This window comes from Tympanuchus pallidicinctus, unplaced genomic scaffold (genome assembly GCF_026119805.1).
Source record: "Tympanuchus pallidicinctus isolate F22 unplaced genomic scaffold, pur_lepc_1.0 scaffold31, whole genome shotgun sequence".
NCBI lineage: Eukaryota > Metazoa > Chordata > Aves > Galliformes > Phasianidae > Tympanuchus > Tympanuchus pallidicinctus.
Window position 1 is genome coordinate 14,247,082 of NW_026294749.1, and position 22,329 is coordinate 14,269,410.

A 22,329-nucleotide genomic window follows, 5' to 3' on the forward strand; every position below is an offset into this window, starting at 1 on the left:
AAATCTGTTTTTAACTGCTGTCTCTGGGGTTAAGTGTCTAGGATTAAGAGTTCACCTTTAAATATTTGTTTACAATTTCTGCAAATGACTGTTTCACATTTGAAAATATTATAGTCTAAATGCAAGATATCTCAGGTCCATCTCTATTCAATCCATGGTCATCTGTGAAGTCAGGAGAGATTGCCACGGGATTTGTCTGACCAAGTCTTGAAAGCCTCCAAGGATAGAAAGTTCACAGCCTCTCTGTGCAGACTGTTCCAATGTCTGTCTGCCCTCAGAGTGCAATAATTTTTTCATTATAAAGAAACTCTAAACTTCTCTGGATTCAATTTATGTCTGTTCCTTCGTATCCTCCCACCTTGCATCCACCTGGCTCTGTTTCCTTAGTGGCTGTTGTCAGGTCACCCCAAAATCACCTCATCTCCAGGCTGAAGAAGCCCTGGTTCTTCTACCTTTCCTCACAAGGCAGTCCTGACTACCTTGGTAACTCTCCCTTGAACTCGCAATATTTTATTCATGTTTTTGTTATACCAATTCCAAACCAATAGAAAATAACCATCAGTGATACCAGCTTATAGAAAGGATGCAGTTGCTAGGTAATTCTAAATCTGTGTATGACAAACGTAGCTTTTTTTTTTTTTTCCTTCTACCTGCACGTAGAAGCTCAGGACTATAATATTCTTTTCCTTGTGATTTTAACTATCCTTGTTTTGAAAGTCTTACTGCTTATTTTGAACAATTTAGGACATATTTCTCAAGACACAGCTGTAGAGTTGGTATCTAAGGATTCCTTTATCCCCAGTCCAGATAGAGAAACAAGTGCAGAAAGCTGGTTTAATCTCTGTCTGTATCAATCAGTGTCAAAGCTAATACTGAGGTCTTGATGCTCATGCTTTGCTTTTGAATCCCTGGACCACACCTTAATTCCGTATGGCATACATTTAAAAGGTGAATGTTATGTTTGTCTAAGGGAATAAAAATGAGGATTGCTGATGTACATTCTAAGTATGTTTGGAAGAGCATGCTTACATGAAGCTAGACATCTGAATAAATTTGCAGTCTCAGGCTCTGCAGGGTTGCTGGAGAATGGAGGAGGCAACAGAGACACCCTGGATGAACTGGCAAAGAAGCAGGCTGGCAGTATTGAACTTTCTCTGTGCACCTTTAATGTTACACTTTTCTGGTATCAGAATGATGGTTTATAATAAAAGTTTATCATTCCTTTATTGCCATTTCTTTATAGATATTGTGGTTTCAACCTGGGATGCTGTCTGGACATGCAGAGATGGGATCAGGAAAGCCAGTGTGCAGATGGAACTGCACTTGGTGAGGGATGCAAAAAACAACAAGAAGGAATTCTTTAGGTACATTGGTCAGAAGAGATGGGCCATAGAGGACATACCCCCCCCTGATAAATGAGTAAGAAGAACTGCCTACAACAGACATGGGGAAGGCTGAGGTACTCGTGAGTTCTTTGCCTCAGTCTTCAGTAGCAGCCAGGAGTTGCATCTCTCACATCCCTCAACCTCCAGATGGGAAATGGGGGAGCAAACTATAAGAGCAGAGTAAGTCTAAGACTACCTCATGAGACTGAATGTGTGGAAGTCTATGAGGCCAGACAGCATGCTTTCCAGGATCCTGAGGGAGCTGGATGATGTGGTTACCAAGCTGCACTCCATCATATTTGAAAAGTCATGGCTACCAGGTGAAGTCCCTGGTAACTGGAAAAAGGAAAACATCACTCTCATTTTTAAGAAGGAGAGAAAGGAAGACCTGGGGAACTACAGGCCTGTTATCCTTACGTGAGTGACATCTGTACCTGTGAAGATCATGGAGCAGATGCTCCTGGAAGAGATGTTAAAGCACACGACGGTTAAGCAGGTGATTCCTGGACCATGCCAACATGTCTTCACCTAGGGCAATCTGGTGACCTTCTGTGATGGAGTGATGAGTGATGACATCGGTGGACAAGGGGAGGGTAACTGAGGTCATCAGCTTGGACTTCTGCAAGGCTTTTGACATTGTCCTGCACCACATCCTTATCTCTGAGTTAGAGAGGTGTGGGTTTGAAGGGTAGACTATTTGGTGGATAAGGAAGTGGTTGGAAGGTTGCAGCCAGATGGCTGTGGTCAGTGACTGTCATGAGTGGTGTCCCTCAGGGTTCTCCCTCAGGGTTCTATCTTCAAACTCTTAAATGTCTTTATCAGTGACACAGATGATGGGATTCAGTGCACCCTAAGCAAATTTGCAGATGACAGCTAGCTGCGTGGTGCAGTTGATATAAAAGAAGGACGGAATGCCAGCCAAAGGGATCTGGACAAACTTGAAAGGGACCATGTAAACCTGATGAGGTTCAACAAAGCCAAGTGCAAGATGTTGCACTTGAGTCATATAGCCAGAAAAGCAAGGGAAGTGATTTTTACTCTTTCTCTGCCCTCGTGAGGCTCCATATGGAGTACTGTGTCCAGGTCTGTGGCCCCCAACACAGGAAAAATATGGAACTTTTGGTGCAGGCTCAGAGAAGGGCCTCAGAAGTAATCAGAAGGCTGGAACACCTCATGTATGAAGACAGGCTGAGGGAGCTTGGCTTGCTCAATCTGGAGAAGAGAAGGCTGCAAGACCTCATTTCATTCAATGTTAAAAAGGAGATTATAAACAGGAAGGAAGTCAACTTTTTAAATGGGTAAATAGTGATAGAACAAGTGGAGATGGTTTTGAAATGAAGTACGAAAGACTTAGATTAGATGTCAAGGAAAAGTTTTTCACTGAGAGCATGTTGAGGTGCTGGAACAGACTGCCCAGAGAGGTTGTGACTGTCCTGTCCCTGGAGGAGTTCAAGGACAGGCTGGTTGGGGCCATGAGCAACTTGAGTGCTTGATCTAGTAGTTGGCAACCCTGCCTGTGTAAGAGAGTTGGAACTTAATAATCTTGAAGTTCCTTCTAACTCAAGACATTCTATGATTCATTCCTACAAACTGTTTGTTCAGTCATGTCTGTCTGTGTAGAGCTGGGTGGACCATCTGCGTTGTGTTCAGGAACTGATACGAGTTCTCAGAGTTCCATTGTAAACAAGTTTGAGACAAAATTCTGCACTTGTTCCTTCTTCTATAAATGCAAATAAAGGTCTTTTTAGTTGGTTTGTATAATCTTTCTTCCTCTGTTGCTGATTTAAGTATATGGTATTGTGGGAACAAAGTTTTAACAGTGTTGTATGTATAATTTAAAGATGATTTTTGTCTCAAAAAGATGTTAATTTTTTAGGATGTGAACTCCTTCAGAATGATCATGGAGTGGTAGTTGATCACAATACCTCAGACCCGCTGATACGCTGGGACTCTTACGAAAATATGAGCTCTGATGGGGAAGGTGAGTAATTTTGTCTTGACAGCAACTAAAATCCTTTGGCAACTGTGCAAGAGTGTTTAAAGGGGACGAAAGTGAGCTAATTTGTTTGAAGCTAATGGTGCTGTGCTGATGTGAGGAGGTAGCTGCCACTATTACCCTCTGGGGGCTCTTACAGAAAGAGACGGTATCTGCAGGACTATTTCTCCCACTTTTTCTCACTCCTGTCTCCCAGCTGATCACAGAATCGTAGGGGCTGGAAGGGACCTCTAGAGATCATTGAGTCCAACCCCCTGCCAAAGCAGGTTCCCTACACCAGGTCGCACAGGTCGGTGTCCAGGGGGGTCTTGAACATCTCCAGAGAAGGAGACTCCACAACCCCTGGGCAGCCTGTTCCAGCGCTCCGTCACCTCACCTAAAGAAGTTCTTGTGCACATTTGTGCAGTACTTCCTATGCTGCAGTTTCTGGCTGTTTCCCCTTGTCCTGTCTCCACACACTGCTGAAAACAGTCGCCTTGCCTCTCTGCCCCCCATACCTTAGATACTTATAGACCTGGATCAGGTCCCCTCTCAGTCTCCTTTTCTCAAGGCTGAACAGACCCAGATCACTCAGCCTTTCCTCATAGGAGAGATGCTCCAGGCCCTTCACCATCTTTGTGGCCCTCCGCTGGACTCTTTCCAAGAGATCCCTGTCTTTTTTTGTACTGGGGAGCCCAGAACTGGACGCAGTGCTCCAGATGAGGCCTCATCAGGGCAGAGTAGAGGGGGAGGATCACCTCCCTCGACCTGCTGCCCACGTTCTTTTTGATGCATCCCAGGATGCCATTGGCCCTCTTGGCCAGAAGGGCACACTGCTGGCTCATGGCCGACCTGTTGTCCACCAGGACACCCAGGTCCCTCTCCGCAGAGCTCCTCTCCAGCAGGTCATCCCCCAACCTGTACCAGTGCATGCAATTATTCCTCCCCAGATGCAAGACTCTACACTTGTTTTTGTTAAACCTCATCCAGTTTTTTTCTGCCCAGCTCTCCAGCCTATCCAGGTCTTGCTGAATGGCAGCACGGCCTTCAGGCTGTCAGCCAATCCTCCCAACTTCGTATCATCAGCAAACTTGCTGAGCGTGGCCACCATCCCATCATCAAGGTCACTGATGAAGATGTTGAACAAGACCAGACCCCTGAGGAACACCACCAGTTACAGGTCTCCAACTAGACTCTGCACTGCCAACAACGACCCTCTGCGCTCTGCCTGTCAGCCAGTTCTCAACCCACCTTACTGTCCACTCATCTATCCCACACTTCCTCAGCTTTGCTATAAGGATGTCGTGGGAGACAGTATCAAATGCCTTGCTGAAATCAAGGTAGACCATATCCACTGCTCTCCCCCCATCCACCCACCCAGTGACATCATCATAGAAGGCTACCAGCTTGGTCAAGCATGACCTCACCCTGGTGAACCCATGCTGACTACTCCTGATAACCTCCTCTTCTTCCAGCTGTCTGGAGATGGCATCCAGCACCAGCTGTTCCATCACCTTTTCAGGGACAGAGGTGAGGCTGACTGGCCTGTAATCTCCTGGATCTTCCTTCTTGCCCTTTTGGAAGACCGCAGTGACATTGACTCCAGTCTTCAGGCACCTCCCCCGTCCTCCAAGACCTCTCAAAGATGACAGAGAGCGGTTCAGCAGTCATCTCTGCCAGCTCCCTCAGCACCCGTGGATGAATCCCATCGGGTCCCATGGATTTATGAAAATCGGTGTTGCCTGGGCGCTCTCAGATCGCCTCTTCCCTGACTAAAGGGAAGTCTGCCATTCCCTAGACCCTCTCACTATCCTCCATGGTCTGGGATTCCCAAGGGAGAGCTTTTTCACTGAAGCAAATAAGAATAAGAAGCAAAGAAGGCATTCAGTATCTCTGCCTTCTCAGCATCGCCCATTACCAGAGCACCCCCTTCACTTAGCAGGGGAGCCACATACTCCCTTGTCTTCCTTTCACTGTTAACATACTTTAAAAAGCCTTTTTATTCTTTATCCTTTATAACCTTTGCCAGATTCAATTCCAAGCAGGCTTTAGCCTTCCTTGTCTCAACTTTGCAGGCCCTGACAACATTTCTATATTCTTCCCAAGTGGTCAGACCCTTCTTCTTTCCTTTGAGTTTGTGCACAAGCTCCTTGCTCATCCTCACAGGTCTCCTGCCACCCCTCCCTGATTTCTTGCTCACAGGGACGCACTGATCCTGAGTTTGGAAGAAGAGCTGCTTAAATGCTGACCAGCTCTCACAGACCCCCTTACCTTCTTACACCCTAGCCCATGGCATACCTCCAAGTAGGTCCTGGAAGAGACCAAAGTTGGCTCTCCTAAAGTCCAGCATAGCAATCCTACTTTTTGCTTTGCTTCTTCCACTCAAGATCTTGAACTCCACCAACTTGTGGTCACTACAACCAAGCTGCCCCCGAACTTTACTTCCTTGACAAGCCCGCCCTTATTAGTGAGAATAAGGTCAAGCAATACCCCTCCCCTCATTAGTTGCTCCACCACCTGCGTCAGAAAGTTGTCTTCAACACATTGCAGGAACCATCTGGACCGCAGATGCCTGGCCATGTTGCTTATCCAGCAAATATCTGGATAATTGAAGTCCCCCTTAAGCACCAGCAGGGATCGTGACGCTACTTCCAGTTGCTTGTGGAAGGCCTCATCAACCTCCTCCTCCTGATCAGGGGGCCTGTAGCACACACCCACAACGGTGTCAGCCATACCAGCCCGCCCCTTGATTCTTACCCACAAGCTCTCCACTGCTACACCACTCTCCCCCAAGTGGAGTTCAATTCTAGCTGCTCTCTCTCATAAAGAGCAACTCCACCACCCCACCTCACCAGCCGATCTTTCCTAAAAAGCACACAGCCCTCCGTGACACCATTCCAGCCATGCGAGCTGTCCCACCACGTCTCCATATCGCAGTGAGATCGTGGCCTTGTGACCGCACGCAGATCTCCAGCTCTTCCTGTTTATTTCCCATACTGCGCGCCTTAGTGTACAGACACTTTAGGGAAGCAGCACCCCCCTGCCACTCTCCATCCCTTTGAACTCCACCCTCATCACCCATCAAGCTCTGTTTTGAGCCTCAAAGTACTCACTCAACCCCAGTGGCCCTCATTTTGTCCCCTACCCCTTCCTTACCTAGTTTAAAGACTAATTTAAAAACTGATGTTGCACAGCTGTATTTCCCTTTCTTAAATCTGCTTTCCCAGAGGCACTACCAGCCTCTGAGCCATAGCTCAGCTCTAGCCAGCAGCAGGACCCTTTAGGAGCTGGTTCTGATTTGACTTGGGGCAGCTTCTGGACACTTCCCAGTGATGCCACACCACCTCTACCAAAGCATTCCCACATAAGCCCAGTGCTGGCTTATGTGTGGCCCAGTGTCACACCTGGATCTGTATGTGCAACTCCAACGTTGTTGCAAGTAGAAATGGGAGGGAAGGTATTGAATGGATGGCATGGATCCAATGGATTCTTGTTTTTACAGTTCTTTTGTTCAGAAATACAAGATAACTGGAATTAAGATACATAATCATAGAACAGCTTGGGATGGAAGAGACCTTAAAGATCATTTAGATCCACCCCCACTGCTGTGGGCTGGGTTGCCATCCACTCCATCAGACTGCTCAGGGCCTCTTCCAACTTGGCCTTGAACATCTGCAGGGATAAGGCCTCTATAGCTTCCCTGGGCAGCCAGTTCCAGTGCCTCACAACCCTCAGAGTAAAGAATTTCTTCTTAGCATTTTACTCTAAATCTTCTCTATTTTAATTTAAAACCATTTCCACTTGTCCTATCACTAGCAGGTTGTGCAAAAACTCAGTCTCCCTCCTGTTTATGAGGTCCCTGTAGGCACTGGAAAGGTGCAATTAGGTCTTCCCAGAGTCTTCTCCAGGCTGAACAAGTTCAGCTCCCTCAGCCTTTCTTCACAGAAGGGGTATTCCAGCACTGTTAATCTTTGTGGCCCTCCAACAGCTCTGTGTCTTTCCTGTGGTGAAGGTCCCAGGCCTGGGTGCTGTACTCCAGGTAGAATCTCATGAGGGCACAGTAGAGAGGGTCAATCATCTCCCTCTCTCTCTGGCCTATTTTGACAATGCTTAGGATACGTTTGGCTTTCTGAGCTGCTGATGGTTCCTGTCAAGCTTTTCATCCCCTAGAAACCCCCAACTCCTTCTATGCAAGGCTGCTTTCACTGAGTTTTTCTCTGTGTTTATAATTATATATCTGGAATTGCCCCAACACAGGTGTACTACCTTGTGCTTGGCCTTGTTGAACCTCCATAGTCTCACGTGGGCCCACTTCTCAAGCCTGTCTTGATAACTTTGGATGACATTTCTTCCTACTGTCATGTCAGCTGCACCACTCAGTTTGAAATCATCATCAAACTTGCTGAGGATGCACTCAATCCCACTGTCTGTGTTATTGGTAAGGGTATTAGAGAGCACTGGCCTCATGATGGACCCCTGGCAAACACCACTTGTCACCAGCCTCCATCTGAGCATAGTGCTGTTGTCCACAGCCCTCTGACTGTGGTCAACCAATATGTAATAGCTGTTGTAGACCCAGCTTTTGTTGATTTTTATAATCTTCCAAATATGACTTTGCTCATCTGATGACTATAGCAGTGAGGATTTTAGTGGGAAGCAGCATAATATGAGCTTAACTTTTTTTTTTTTTTTTTTTTTCACTGAGTAATTCCAATCTGCAAAAACTAGGGAAGATCAAGAGTGAGAAGAGGACAGTTGTTATGTGAGGCAGGTGGAGCACACCACAGGGAGTCACCAGAGGTTTTGTAGTTGGATAAGATTGTCTTCCCATAGGGCATAGTATCAGACAAACAATACTGACTGAAGCAGGTATGTCTTTTTCTACTCAGAATGTTTCTGTATGGTGTACTTCCTTTCTTCCCTCCTTCTTTGTATAAACATAGCCCTCAGCAAGTAAAGCATTGATGTTAAATGTGGGACAGAGGTCCCTTGATTTGCTCAGCCTGGAGAAGAGGATACTGAGGGTTTACCTTGTGGTGGCCTACAGCTCCTCACGAGGGGAGAAGAGAGTAGTGTGATCTCTGCTCTCTGCTGACAACGACAGAACCTAAGGGAATGGCATGGAGCTGCACGGAGGGGGAGAGGGAGGGTCAGTTTGGTTGCTAAGAAATGGTTTGTCACCAGGGAGTGACTGGACACAGGAACAAGCTTACCAGGGCAGTGGTCAGGACACCAAGTGTCAGAGTTCAAGGACTGTTTGGAGAATGCTCTCAGAAACATAGTCTGATTTTTGTGTGGTCCTGTGAGGAGACAGGAATGGATTCAATGAGACTTGCAGGTCTGTTTCAACTCAGGATATTCTGCAGTTCTATTTATCTGCTAAGATTCGTTGGATAGACAGATTTCACCTTGAAAGCAGAAAAATATATAGTCAGCATGCTGTTGAAAGATACAGAACTTCATGTTTACCATGTGAGAAGTGAACAAGAGCTTGGTTTTGTTATGTCCCTTCTTTAGGCAGGGAGTTGCACTTCTAGTTTGTCAGTCTTCTAAAGGAGCTATTGGTGTAAACCAGTAGTGAGTGTCTAACCTTCTGGCTTGGCTGGGCTGCATTGAAAGACGAGAAGTTGTCTTGGGCCACATATATGTAATGAAGGTAATGCCTCCTATGTATTTCCATAACTACAATAGATACAATGAGCACAGTAACATTCATAAAGCATATTCTCAGCTACAAAATACTGTTTTTCAACACAGCCACCACAATTAGCTATGCACTTTCTCCAGCAACGAACCAGAGCCTGCATACTATACTTGTAAAAATATGCACCAGCAGAAGTGACCAGGTGCCACCACTGCCTCAGTGTGCTCACTGTTTGGTCTCCATAAACATTTAGCAAATATCAGTGAATGCAGTTTTTTCTGCATGGAAGAATTTGGTGAGATACTTCTGCTTTGTATGTGCTTCCATATCAGGCAACATTTTGTCAGACTGCTCTCTGCTGTCCTTAGTCACACAGCAACAAAATGTGATAGAATATTTGCAGGAAGGTTCAGCCTCTACTATACTATAGTATAGGAGTCAAATTCTAAACTACTTTACTGTCCATGAAAGGTAGGACTTCTAGATCATGCATTTTCTAGATCTGATTGCATTTTCTTTGTGCACTTTAAATGCCTATTTTATATAGCTCACTGCTCACTTAAATGGTTAACATAGAGTCCAAATGCTGCTAAAGTTCGCTTATTATTCAAGTTGAATTCTTTGTTCTCCTCTCACATATAGACACTTGCTCTTCCAATTTAGATAATCTAAATGTATAAAAAAAATATAGGGTGTGTAGAATATTTCAAACTGTTTGCTTCTTTCATAAGTTCTTAATATCTACTAGGTTTATTGTGTTGCTTATTAGTGTAGTTAGGCTGATGTCAAATAAGGTACTGTTGTTCAGGTTTTTTAACCTGCTGGCAGTTTTAGGGTAACAGTGAAACACTAAATACCACAAAACCTAGCTGCCAGTTTTCAGGTCATGAAATATGTTAAAGATGCCAGTTTCAGATAGTATTTTTCTGTCATGGCATTTAGTACTACTGGGCCTGGGCACATGTAATAAGCACACATAGTAATTGGCTCCTGTGTAGAGAAGACCAAACAGCTTGCAGTCATGGACTGCTTGTACAAAGCGGCTCTTTCCCTCAGAGAAGTTTCAGGTTATAATGAGCTTTTCAGCAGGAGCCATACCACAGCAAAACCAGGGTTTCTATTGTTGATGTTTCCTTCTCTAACTGAAATGGCATGATTCAGCTACTGGAAAGTTGAATTTCAGCTGTCTTTCTTCACCCATTCTTCTTCAGAATGGAATCAAAATGGTACATAATCAGTGTAACGCTATTAATGTGATGGAAAACACAGCAGTAAGTGGGGTTACAGAGTCTCAGACTGCAGCAAGTGAGGATAAAGCCAAGTGCAGCTGCTGTAGATACAGAAACAAAGGGCAAAAAAGCTGCTTACCTTCAGAAGGTCTCAAGAAGGCAGGAATCTCCAGCAAAATATCACTGCTTCTATTGCCAACCCTTAAATAAGATCTGGGAGGGGGTGGATCCTGGCTCCACCCCTTCCAGTTACTCAGGTGCATTGCAAGCATCTAAGCTATGGCACTGTGTAATGATAGCAGGAGGGCTAATGAAGGCAAATATAGAAGAGTTTTTCATTGCTTCTCTTTGTTGTCTGATTGTCCTTGAGAAGGTGAAAGATTTTCTATATAGCATTTCAGTATAGGGAACTAAATTCACATGGTAGAGTTTTTCATCTAATGTGAGGAAACATGGCTGACTAGCATGTCTGCAGGATTTACAGCACTGTGCTTAGCTTTGGTCAACTGAAAAGTCAGACAGGAAGATTTCTTGAAAGTACTGGTGTTGCTTTTACGTTACCATGGTCCAGTGCAGATCCGCTAACCTCAAAACTCTGTTTTGTGTTAGGATACCCATCTACTCACATGAAAGCAGTGTCACATATTGTTTTCTTTTCTGGATTTTAAATTCAAGAATAACAGAGAAGAAAATGTTACCTAGTAGTTAATTTTATATGTTGGCTTGTGTGCTTGTTTATAATTCCATATGAAAGTTTTTCTGTCCTTTCACATTGAAACTCCAAGTGTGCTTCATTTTCCTAACAGCAGTGAGAGCTTATGAAAAATCAAGCATGAAAGGGGTTGAGAAACTCTCAATCGACTGTCTTTTCCTTAGGTATGGCATTTTTTTCATAAATATTCTTTCAAAATTTCTGTACACAGGTGTTTGACCTCATGTGCAGCAGTTGGAATTTACACATTATATACGTCATAAACTTCAGCAAACATCTTCATTCATCTGTAGAGAAATCCTATTGCATGGGGAATTGCTTGTTTTATTTTTCTTATCCTAATAATTTGTTGGTTAAAGGAGTATTTTTGGTCCTTTGCATGTACTGATTTCAATATCAACAAAAGACAAGTCATAGTATCTAATCATTAAAAATAAAAAAAATTGTTCTTTAAGTATTAACAAAAATGTATTAAACTTACCACTTAACTTCTAGTGTATAGGTATTTTCAGAGATGGAAACTTGGAAGTGTGTCATGTGCCAAAGGCTTTTCTAACTGGTCCACTTTTCTTGTTACAAACCGATCAGTTAATTACCACTGTGGGTACAATTTCTAAATAGTGCTTTTTTTAAAATGTCACTGCCTACAGAAAAGTCTTCCTCTCTCTCACTTTTAGATAAAATGTGCTTTTTGACTTTAGTGTCATTTCAAGTGTATTGTTGTTGAAATGTGTTAGGTTCTCTGTGGATTTTCTGATTCCGGGGTTGCCACAGATGTAGATGAAGCTCTTGGTTACATTTGACAAAATCATGTCTGTTCTTAAATTGTAATGGTCTGTTTTTCTCTTTATCAAACAATTAACGGGTAGGTAAGTTCTTAATAGATTTCTGCAAAATATAAGTGTTCTTATAAATAAGCATTAAAAATCCTTTGTAAGTAGAACCACTCATTTTATTCTTACTGTACTGTGCTTGGGGCATAGTAGAAATATTTAACCTTAAATATTTTTGTAAGAAACAGAATTATATTAATTTCCATCATAAAATCATAGAATCATTTGAGTTGGAAGGGACCTTTAAAGATCATCTAGTCTAGCCCCCTTGTAGTGAACAGGGACACCTACTCTGGATAGGTTGCTCAGAGCCTGGCCCAGCCTGACACTGAATGTCTCCAGGAGCAGGGCATCCACCACTTGTCTGGGCAAACTGTTCCAGATCTTCACAACCCTTATCATAAAAAACATATTTCTTATATCCAATGTAAAGCTCCCTTTTAGTTTGAAACATTCTCCCTTGTCCTATCATAGCACACCTTCTAAGGAATCTGCTTCCTTCTTTTCTGTAGTCCCTCTGTATATATTGAAAGGCCACACTCAGTCTCCCTTTTTTCCATGAGAGCCTTTTCTTTTACAGGCTGAGCAGCCCCAGCTCTCACAGCCTGCGCTCATGGGGCAGGTGTTCCATCCCTTGATCATTTCTGTAATCCTCTGGATTTGCTTTAACAAGTTTGTGCCTCTCTACTGAGGAGTGCACATTTGGATGCATTATGCCACTTGAGGTCTCAACAGCAGGGAGAATAGGAGCAGAATCACCTCCCTCATCCTGCTGACCATGCTTGCTTTGAAGGATACATTTGGCTTTCTGTGCTTCAAGGGCATGTTGCTGACTCATGTCCAGCTTACCATCCAGCAGTACCCCCAGCTTCTTTTTGCAGGCCTGTGCTTGATCTTTTCATCCCCCAGCTTGTACTGATTGCGGGGCTGCCATGGCCCAGGTGCAAGATCTTGAACATGGATGTGTTGAACTTCATGAGGTTCTTCTGGACCCACTGTTTGAGCCTGTCTAGTTCTCTTTGGATGGCATCCCACCTCTTAGGTCATGGAGGACCATGTCAAAGGCCTTACTGAAAACACATAGATTACTTCAGTTTTTCTGCCCTCCATTTCAGGACTTGTCTTGATGAATCCATGCTAGTTGTCTGGTATAGAATCATAGAATCCTCAGAGCTGGAAGGCACCTCTGAAGGCCGTCTGATCCAACTCTGCTGCAATGAACAGAGACGTACGCAGATAGATCAGTTTGCCCAGTTCCTTATCCAGCTTTGCCTTGAACGTTTCCAAGGATTGGACATCCATCACATCACTGGGCAACCTGTCCCAATGCCTCACCACTCTCACTGTAAAAGTCTTTTTCAATATGTTTAAGCTAAATTTACCCTCTTTAAACTTATTAAACTAACCCATTTCGTCTTGCTAGAGACTCTTGTCTGTCCCCTTCTTTCTTGTAGTTCTCCTTCAGATATTGAAAGGCCACCCTGGGCAGCCCATTCCAGTGCCTGACCACTCTTTCAGAGAAGTAGTATTTCCTAATGTCCAGCCTGAATCTCCCGTGGCGCAGCTTGAAGCCATTCCCTCCAGTCCTATCACCAGTTACACGAGAGAAGAGGCCGACCCCCAGCTCTACTACAACCTTCCTTCAGGTAGTTATAGAGAGCAATGAGCCTTCTCTTCTCCAGACAGAACATTCCCAGTTCCTTCAGCCTCTCCTCATAAGGCCTGTGCTCCAGACCTCTCACCAGCTTTGTTGCCCTTCTTTGAACCTGCACAGGAGAGGTGTTCCATCCCATGGACCACATCCACAAACATCCTCGATACAGGAGGATTCCACATCTGGATGCAGTACATCTGCACATATGGATGCAGTACACCAGGTGAGGCCTGATCACCACATAGTAGAGGGTCAGGATCACCTCCCTCAATCTGCTGGCCATACTCCACTTCATATTGGTAGTGGATGTTACTTTGACCCAGGTGCAAGACCTTGCATTTGAATTTGTTGAGCCTGATGAGGCTCTCCTGGATCCACTGCTCAAGCCTATCTAGGTCTCTCTGGATGGCATCTTGTCCCTCTGGTGTGTTGACTGCACCCCACAACTTGGTATCATCCGCAAACTTGCTGAGGGTGCACTCAACCCTGCTGTCAGCGTCACTGATGAAGATATTAATGATATTAATGAGTGTATGTCTCAGCACTGCTTCCTGGGGACACCACTCATCACTAATCTCCACCCAGACATTGGGCCATTGACCGCCACTCTCTGGGCTCAACCCTGCATCCAGTTCCTCATTCACTGAGCAGCCTGCCCATCAGGTTGTATCGCTCCAGTTTGGAGAGGAGGATGTTGTGAGGAACTGGGGCATAGGCCTTACTAATAGGCCTTACTACCTCACCGGACAGGTGACATCAGTGGCTCTTCCCTCATTCACTGATGCAGGTATGCCATCAGAGAAGGCCATCAGGTTGGTCAAGCAGGGTTTGCCTTTGGTAAAGCCATGCTCATTCTGCCATATCTCTTCCCAGTCTTCCATGTGCTTAGCATAGCTTGCAGGAAGTTCCATGATCTTTCCTGGTACAGAAGTGAGACTGAGAGGTCGGTAGTTCCCAGGGTCATCTTTTCTGCCCTTCTTAGAAATGGTGTGATGTTGCCTTTCTTCCAGTCACCAGGGACTTCACCTAATTGCCATGACTTTTCAAGTATCATTGAGAGGGGCTTGATGACTACATCAGCGAATTCCCTCAGGACTCCGGGATGCATCTCATAGGGACCCATGGACTTGTGGGTCTTCAGGCTCCTCAGGTGGTCACAAAAGTGGTTTTTGCTTACAGCAGGAGGGAAGTTGGCACCCCAGTCCCCTCTACCAAGCCACACGTCTGAGGGCTGTGTGACAAGCAGTTATCGCAGAAGACCAAGGCAAAAAAGAAGAGTTATTAAGTACGTCAGCCTTCTCCTTCTCTGTTGTTACTGGCTTGCCTGTGTCACTCAGTGGCAGAGGGGGAGATGGAGAAGAGGTGGTATGCCCTCCTGGACTGTCCTTTTTGGGCAGAGATGCCTGTAAGAAGCCTTTCTTGTTCTTGTTGGCATCCCTTGCCGAGTGTAGCTCAAGCCAGGCCTTGGCATTCCTGACCCCAGTCTTACAGCCTAGCAGATTCCTTATGCTCTTCCCACAGTACCTGTCCCTGTTTCTACTCCCTGTGCATTTTCTTCTTGCTCTTTAGCAGATCTGTTTCAGCAATGCTTGCCTCTTGCTTTGTATTCCTGATTTGCTACACCTGGAGATGGAGTGCTTTTGCACCCTGAGGAAAAGCTTCCTTATGATCTACTAGTTCTTCTCTGCACCCTTGCCCATGAGGACAGTTTTCAAAAATATTTTGTTGACTAACAGCTTGAAGAGCTGGAAGTTAGCATTCCTAAAATTTAGTGTCCTAATTTTACTCTTTGCCTACATCATATCCCTCAGGAGCATGAGCTTAACTATAGAATAGTCACTTATAGCCCAGGCAGCCTCCAATCCTGATGTCACCAATCAGTTCATTTGCACTGGTGAGCAACAGGTCCAGTATTGCATTCCCCCTGATGGGGCCATCTATTACTTGACTCAGGGAGTTATCCTCAATGCATGCCAGGAGCCTCCTGGATTGCCTACAGCTTGCCATGCCTCTTTTCCAGCAGATGTATGGATGGTTCAAGTCCTCCAGCAGGATGAGCACTTGTGATCACAATGCCTCCTGTAGCTGGAGGTAGAAAGGCCTCCCTGTCTTTCATGTACCTTAGCATAGCTTCCAAGATGATCTGTTCCGTGACCTTCTCTGATACAGAGGAGAGGATTACAGGTCTGCAGTTGTTTTTGTGGTAGTGCTTTCAAATTGAAAATGTCTTCAGAATGCTTTTTTGTATGTTAATTAAATGTAAACATTGGTGAAACGTGTTTTTTCTGGGAAACAAATTTTAATTCTTCATTTTGAATGTTTCATATATATTGTTGTTGAGTGTATGTTTGTTATTCCTTTTAGTATTGAAGTATATTTAAAATATTACATGTGTGATAAAGCATGCAGACAATCCAAACTGTTTGAGCAGAGGAGACAATCCTGTGGCGGAATGTTTGGTTTGTAATTTGTGATGCTCTGACTGTCTGCTCTGTATTTTGTGTTCAATTTTTTTTGTTTATTGAGAGTAATTAATTAAAGATGTATTTCACTGTAATGAGGAATGGTGGCTGCAGTGTGAAAGATCCAAGAATACATGATAGGTGGTTCTAGATAGTGGGCAGTGAGGAGGAGTATGGAAGGATGTTACTTCAAAAAAAAACCACACTCACTTCAGTGAAGCCTTCCTGATTGAAAGCCTAGTGTTTCCTTGTACCACCAACAGAAGTAAATGATTCTTTATTGTGCATTTAGACTATCAAGTAGAAATGAATGAGCTAGTAATTACCTGATACACCTTCAGAGCTAGCATGGCTGGTAGGTTCCTACCATTCTTGCTCTGAATGGAGTGCATGGTAGATTACTCTGAATGTCCTAACAGTTCTCCAAATTAGTGCAAAAATTTGTGAAAACATAAACATTTAATGAAAACAGCAAAAGAGGGAACTTTATTTCTTCTTGATGTGTGAGTGGCATGTTATGTAATCATCAAGAACTTTGTTGTAAATTGTGATGTAAATAGAAATATGAAAGAAGACTGTGCTATTGGTTTTACCAACTACTAAAATACAGACTGCGGCTCGTGTCATGGGACCTCCATTGAAACCAGATCCTTCTGTGCCTGATTTCCTCATGAACTTATAGCCAAGTGAGGAGATGAACAGTGATAGCTGATACCCAGCTATTCAGAAAACTCTGCCTGGTTCCCTGGAGATTTTCTAAGTACAAAATGTTAACAGGAAGGAGAAATGGCAAGTGAAACTTCAGTTTAAAAAAAAATTGTTATGGAAATCAGAAACTAATTTCAGAGAAACATGATTTTGTTTCTCTGAACCGTTGTGGCCTTCTGTCCCTACTTGATTTTAATCAATAAGCCTTGCCTTGTTAGTACCATAGCAAAACTTGAAACGTAGCCAGGATGATAGTAAGGCTGTGTACTGGTGGGAGATTTGTAAAAACTGGTCACAGAAGTTCGCAGTTCTGCTGTCAACTTCACTTGAAATGTTCAATTTTCACTTGAAATTCACATGCTGTGCAAAAACAAAGCCTTCTTTCTTCTGAAGGCAGTTGCTCGTTTTCCACTGCATAATATATGCTTCAGAAGGAATTATGAAGAGAAGTATCCTTCAGATACCAGCAGTTAACAACATGTGTTTTGTTGGTATTTCACTTACCAATAAAGTCTAACTCCACAGAAGAGCTGAATTTGACCTAAGTGTCTGTGAAGGTTCGCCTGAACATAGTCTGACTGATGGCTGTGCAAATCTAGGGTAGCTAGGGAAGAGGAGACTGAGGGGAGGCCTACAGCTTTCTCATGAGGGGAGCAGAAGTACAGGCACTGATCTCCGCTCTTTGGTGACAGCAAGTGGACCCGAGGGAATGGCATGGAGCTCCACCAAGGGAGGATCAAGTTGGTGTTAGGAAAAGGTTCTTCATCAGAGCTTGGTCAGACACTGGAACAAACCTCTCCAGGTCACAGCATCAAGGAGTTTAAGGAGATGACAGAGTTCAAGAAGCTCTTAGACGTGGGGTTAGAATTTGGGTGGTTCTCTGGGGAGCTAGCAGTTGAACTCAATAGTCCTTGTGGGTCCCTTCCAACTCAGGATATTCTTTGTTTCTATTATGTTGAATTTGCAGAGAATTTAGTTCTGCATAAACAATGCCATAAATATTAGCAGTACTGCAGTGTGGTATGATGTAATATCATACCTTCCAAGCTTTTACGTAATGCCTTGTCCCTTTCCTTCTCTTTCCTTCCTTTATCTCTCCACAGTGCTGCATACCCAAGGTCCTATTGATGGCAGTCTATATGCAAAAGTAAGAAAGAAGAGCTCTTCAGACGGCAGTATCCCTGGTGTTGCTCAAGGTATTCCTGTGACCAGCAGTCCTGATCACAGAGATCATACTCTGTCTGTCAGCAGTGATTCAGGGCATTCAACAGCTTCCGTCAGGACAGACAAAACTGAAGAGCGACTTATGACAGGAGTCAAACGGGTTCTGAGCCCACAGGAGAAGGCAGAACTGGACAAATTACTTAGTGGCTTTGGTTTGGAGGACTCTATCATCACTACCAGAAGTATGACTGATGCTGGAAGCAAGTACAGCGGGACTCACCACATAGTACCGGCTCAGGTTCATGTGAATGGGGACACCAAACTGAAGGACAGGGAAACTGATATTCTGGATGATGAAATGCCTAACCATGATCTTCACAGTGTAGACAGCATTGGGACTTTGTCTTCTTCAGAAGGGCAGCACTCCACCCATCTAGGTAACTTGAGTTGCCCCAAGAGCAGTCAGAACTCGCTTCTCTCAGATGGCTTTGGAAGTAACACTGGGGAAGACCATCACAATGCCATTGCCCCAGACCTGGGAATTGGTGTGGATCCCCTCTATGAAAGATCATTTGGTAACACTGAGCCGAAGTCATCTCAGCAATTGCAAAGGAATCCTTGTGTCTCACCCCAGTCTCAAGCCTATGACCCAGGTAACTACTCTACTCACACCTGGGTTTGCCAGCAGCAGATGGTCACTGCTCACCAGTATGGTTTTGTGTCACAGAATGAAATGAAGGTTGGCATTCATAAGACTGTGGAGAATTTAGGCATCGTCCAGAGTCAATCCCAGCTCCCAGACATGCTGACACATGGCTCCAGCAGTAAAGATGCTGTTCAGAGAGGACTAAGAAGCATACCAGGCATTGCTGAAGGTGCAGAACCTGCAGACGGTGAGAGTTTTAAGACAGAGCTAGTGTCTCAGAGGGACACAAATAGCCAGGATCTTGGACCAAATGCAGGGGACTTGCCAGCTTCTCCAACTTTGGATATTGATCAGTCCATTGAACAACTGAACAGACTGATCTTGGAATTAGACCCTACATTTGAACCTATCCCAACACGCATTAACACTGTCACCAGGGACACAAATCAAGCAAATGGCTTCACTGGCCATAACACAGATGTGGAAGAGCTTGTCATGAGCCCTGGCACCCATGAGAAATTAGAGGTCACAAACAGGAATGCCTTCCAAAATGGTAAGCTGTTGTAGTACTGCTTGAATACTTTCTAAAGTGGTTTTAAAACAGTTCATTTAAACCCTCATTAGGCATGCATATTTAGCATATTTCTTTATTGTATTACTTTGCACTAGTGACACTGAATTTTGCCTGCTATTTTTCCAGCCAGTCACTTACTGGCTTCAGTGCTTTGCTGGCAATTTTAAATTTCTGTTTCTGAGACAGCATACTACTGCTGGGAAAATCCACTGCTTCGTAATTACTCTTTTTCAAATCACCTATGAGTGATCACCTATAACAAACCAGATCCTGATACTGATCACTAAAGGATATCCCTTTGTTCTTTCTTTCATTGCACATTGCTATAGGCTGTCATGAGGTCTCCCCTCAGTTTCCCCTTCCCTAGGCTGAACAAACCAAGCTACTCCTCAAGAAGTCTCCTCCTGTAGACCCTTCACCATCTTTGTAACCCTCTTTTGGACACTCCCTAATAATCTTATGTCCTTTTTGTACTGTGGCACCCAAAAATTCACAAACTGAGCTCCAGCCACACAAGTTTTCTCCCAAGAAAGGCAAACAGCATCCCTGCAGTCTTCCCATGTTGCCTGATTGTGCTTCCAGAGGCCTGGAATATCCCTGTTCACAGCCACACTGGCCTTCTGCCCCACCTGCTTGACTTCTGACATTTTGGAATTGCCTGTTCATGTGCTCTCAGGAGGTGGTACTTAAAAAGTGACTGGCAGTGATGGACCCCAATGCATTCAAAATCAATTTACCAATGGACCTTACTAACTAGTTCCCTGAGCAGTCTGTAATCTTTTCTCTCCATATCCACGGTTGAGGTTTTGGTTTTAAATTCAGCTACTTCATGGTCACTATGGACAAGATGGCCACTGAGTGCTACTTTGCCCACAAGACCTCTGTTCACAAGCATTAGGTTTAGGAGGGCACCTTTCCTTGTAGCTAGAGACGGAGCATTACAGACAGAATACAGCCCCAATCCCATTACCCTGTGCAAGGAGTAAGTGTCCTTGCACCTTTTGAGGCAAAAGATAAAAGTATTCTATTATGTTAGGAAAATAAGACTATTACCCACTAAAACTGAAATGGAAAGTTTTAGAACTATCACTTACGGGTGATATTAGTTTTGCTAAACTAATATATTGGTTCTTAAACTAATGAACTAATCCCTATTACTAAACAAACCAATCTCTGTCACATGAGAGCAAGCTAATTGACAATGTCATGGATACTTCCTCTCCAGAAATGTTAACTGCTTTCCCTCCACGGTGCAAAGATGAAATATAGGTTTAGCCAATTTTTATCCCCTGTGCCTAAACATGTATGAAGAAAAGCTGAAGTACTCAGCATGCTTCCTATGAAAGACTATAATTATGCTATATTTAAAGAAAAGAATCATGTAGTTTAAGCCAAATAATCCTGTAAAATAATAATACCTTGTTGTTTGCTACCAGTCTGTGGTAAAATAGCCCAGGGTTAATGGATGTGATTTACCTTACTTTGGAGTAGACTAACAGAACTAAGGTAAGGCAAGAGAGCCACTAAAGCAGTTAATTATCTGTTCACACTAGTGCAGGAAGAGGAGGTACAGTTATTAGTACAAATAAATGCTGGCTGCCATGAGGATGAAGGATAAGTAGAACAGCAGTTTTTCACCAGATAGTAGTAATCAGTCTTATACTGTCATGTAGTAGGGAATGAGCTCTATTCCCTGTGACTCAGTGGTTGACCTAAGGATTATGTCAAGATAATTAATTAACCAGCTGCTACCCATTCTGAGTAAGGCAAAAACAATACTTTGCTTGTACATCATTGTCAAACATTAGGTATTTTTTTTCAAAATCAAAGATATTTTTCTTGCTGAGGTACTTTCTTCCAAATACATTTAAGAAAGATTGAGAATTTAAAGATACTGCAGACGAAACTCAGCCAGGTTTTTTTTCCTACTTCAGGTCTTTGAAGCAGTGTTCCTATTGACCTAGGAATCTGAAAATTGGAACATAATCAGTATTTAATATATAAGAGTTGGAATGGTTGTTTGTCTTAATCTTGTAAGTCATGTAGGTTTGTTTTCAGATGTAAAACAGCTCTCTGATAAATGGCAGATTGCTGCAACTCCCTGTATAGAGGAGGAGGTGCAGCTTAGCTTAAACATTTTGAAATAGATTCTATTTGTATTTATGAACAAGCAGTTTGTTTGCTAGAATAAATGGAGTGCAGGAATCAGTTTGCAGCGGGAGCACTTGTAGAAGGAGATGAAGACACCAGCACCTTTTTTGCTTGGAATCAGGAGACAAGCAGCATAGATCTTGTGGATCCAAAAAGGACAAATTCCTGGTTGTAGAGCTCTGAAAGGAATCAAAGTAGGGATCTGGCAAAATAACAGGTAGCGGTGAGAAGTTTATCCCTTATATGCTAATAAACTTGATGAAATATAAAGAGGACTGTTTTCATGTTCAGCCATCAGCTCAAGGGACCTAATATTGCCTATTTCACGCAACAAAGTACTGTGTTAGCACTGTCTGGCAAATAGTGATAGGACAAAAGGGAATAGTTTTAAACTAAAAGAGAGGAAAATTTTTCACTCAGAGTGTGGTGAGGTGCTGGAACAGCTTGCCTAGAAAAGTCGTGGTTGCCTCAACCCTGGAGGTGCTCGAGGCCAGGTTGGATGGGGCCCTTGGCAACCTGACATAGTGCCTGCTTTCATACAGTCATAGAATTGTTTGAGTTAGAAGGGACCTTTAAAGGTCATCTATTTCAACTCCACTGCAATGATCAACATGTTCATCTGCAGCTAGACCAGATTTCTTAGAATCTACTTCAGCCTGACCTTGAATGTCTCCAGGGATGGTTCATCCATAACCTCTCTGGGCAAACTGTTCCGGTGCTTCACAACCTTTGTTGTAAAAGAAATTTTTCTTACATCCAATCTGAATCTCCTTTTTTTTATTTGAAACCATTCTCTCTTGTCCTGTCACAATAGACTCTGCTAAAATGTGGCCCCTTTCCTGTAGCCTCCCTTTATATACTGAAAGGCCACGTTCAGGTCTCCCCAGAGCCCTTTCTTCTTCAGACTGAACAGCCCCAGCTCTCACTGCCTGCCCTCATAGAGGAGGCATTCTATCCCTTGGATAATTTTTGTAATCCTCCTCTGGATGTGCTCCAACAAGTTCATGCCTCTCCATTACTGAGGACTCCACATTTGGATGCATTACTCCACTTGAGGTCTTAACAGTGCAGGGAAGAGGAGCAGAGTCACCTCCCTTGACCTTCTGGACACATTTCTTTTAATGCAGCCTAGGATACAGTTAGCTTTCTGGGCTGCAAGGGCACATTGCTGGCTCCAGCTTGTCATCCACCA

The 22,329-nt window shown here is 43.8% G+C and overlaps 1 protein-coding gene across 9 annotated transcripts in view; it reads left to right on the top strand.

The window, feature by feature from the left end:
• The window catches only part of TNS3 (tensin 3), a 210,413-nt gene that overhangs the window by 133,332 nt on the left and 54,752 nt on the right, over positions 1 to 22,329 (top strand). For 8 of the 9 annotated variants that reach the window (XM_052697646.1, XM_052697647.1, XM_052697648.1 and 5 more), the window contains 2 exons: positions 3,262 to 3,366; positions 17,706 to 18,965. In XM_052697646.1, the coding sequence (XP_052553606.1) occupies positions 3,262 to 3,366; positions 17,706 to 18,965 (1,365 nt within the window). The remainder of the gene's footprint in view (positions 1 to 3,261; positions 3,367 to 17,705; positions 18,966 to 22,329) is intronic. The other variant, XM_052697654.1, reaches the window with a different exon arrangement.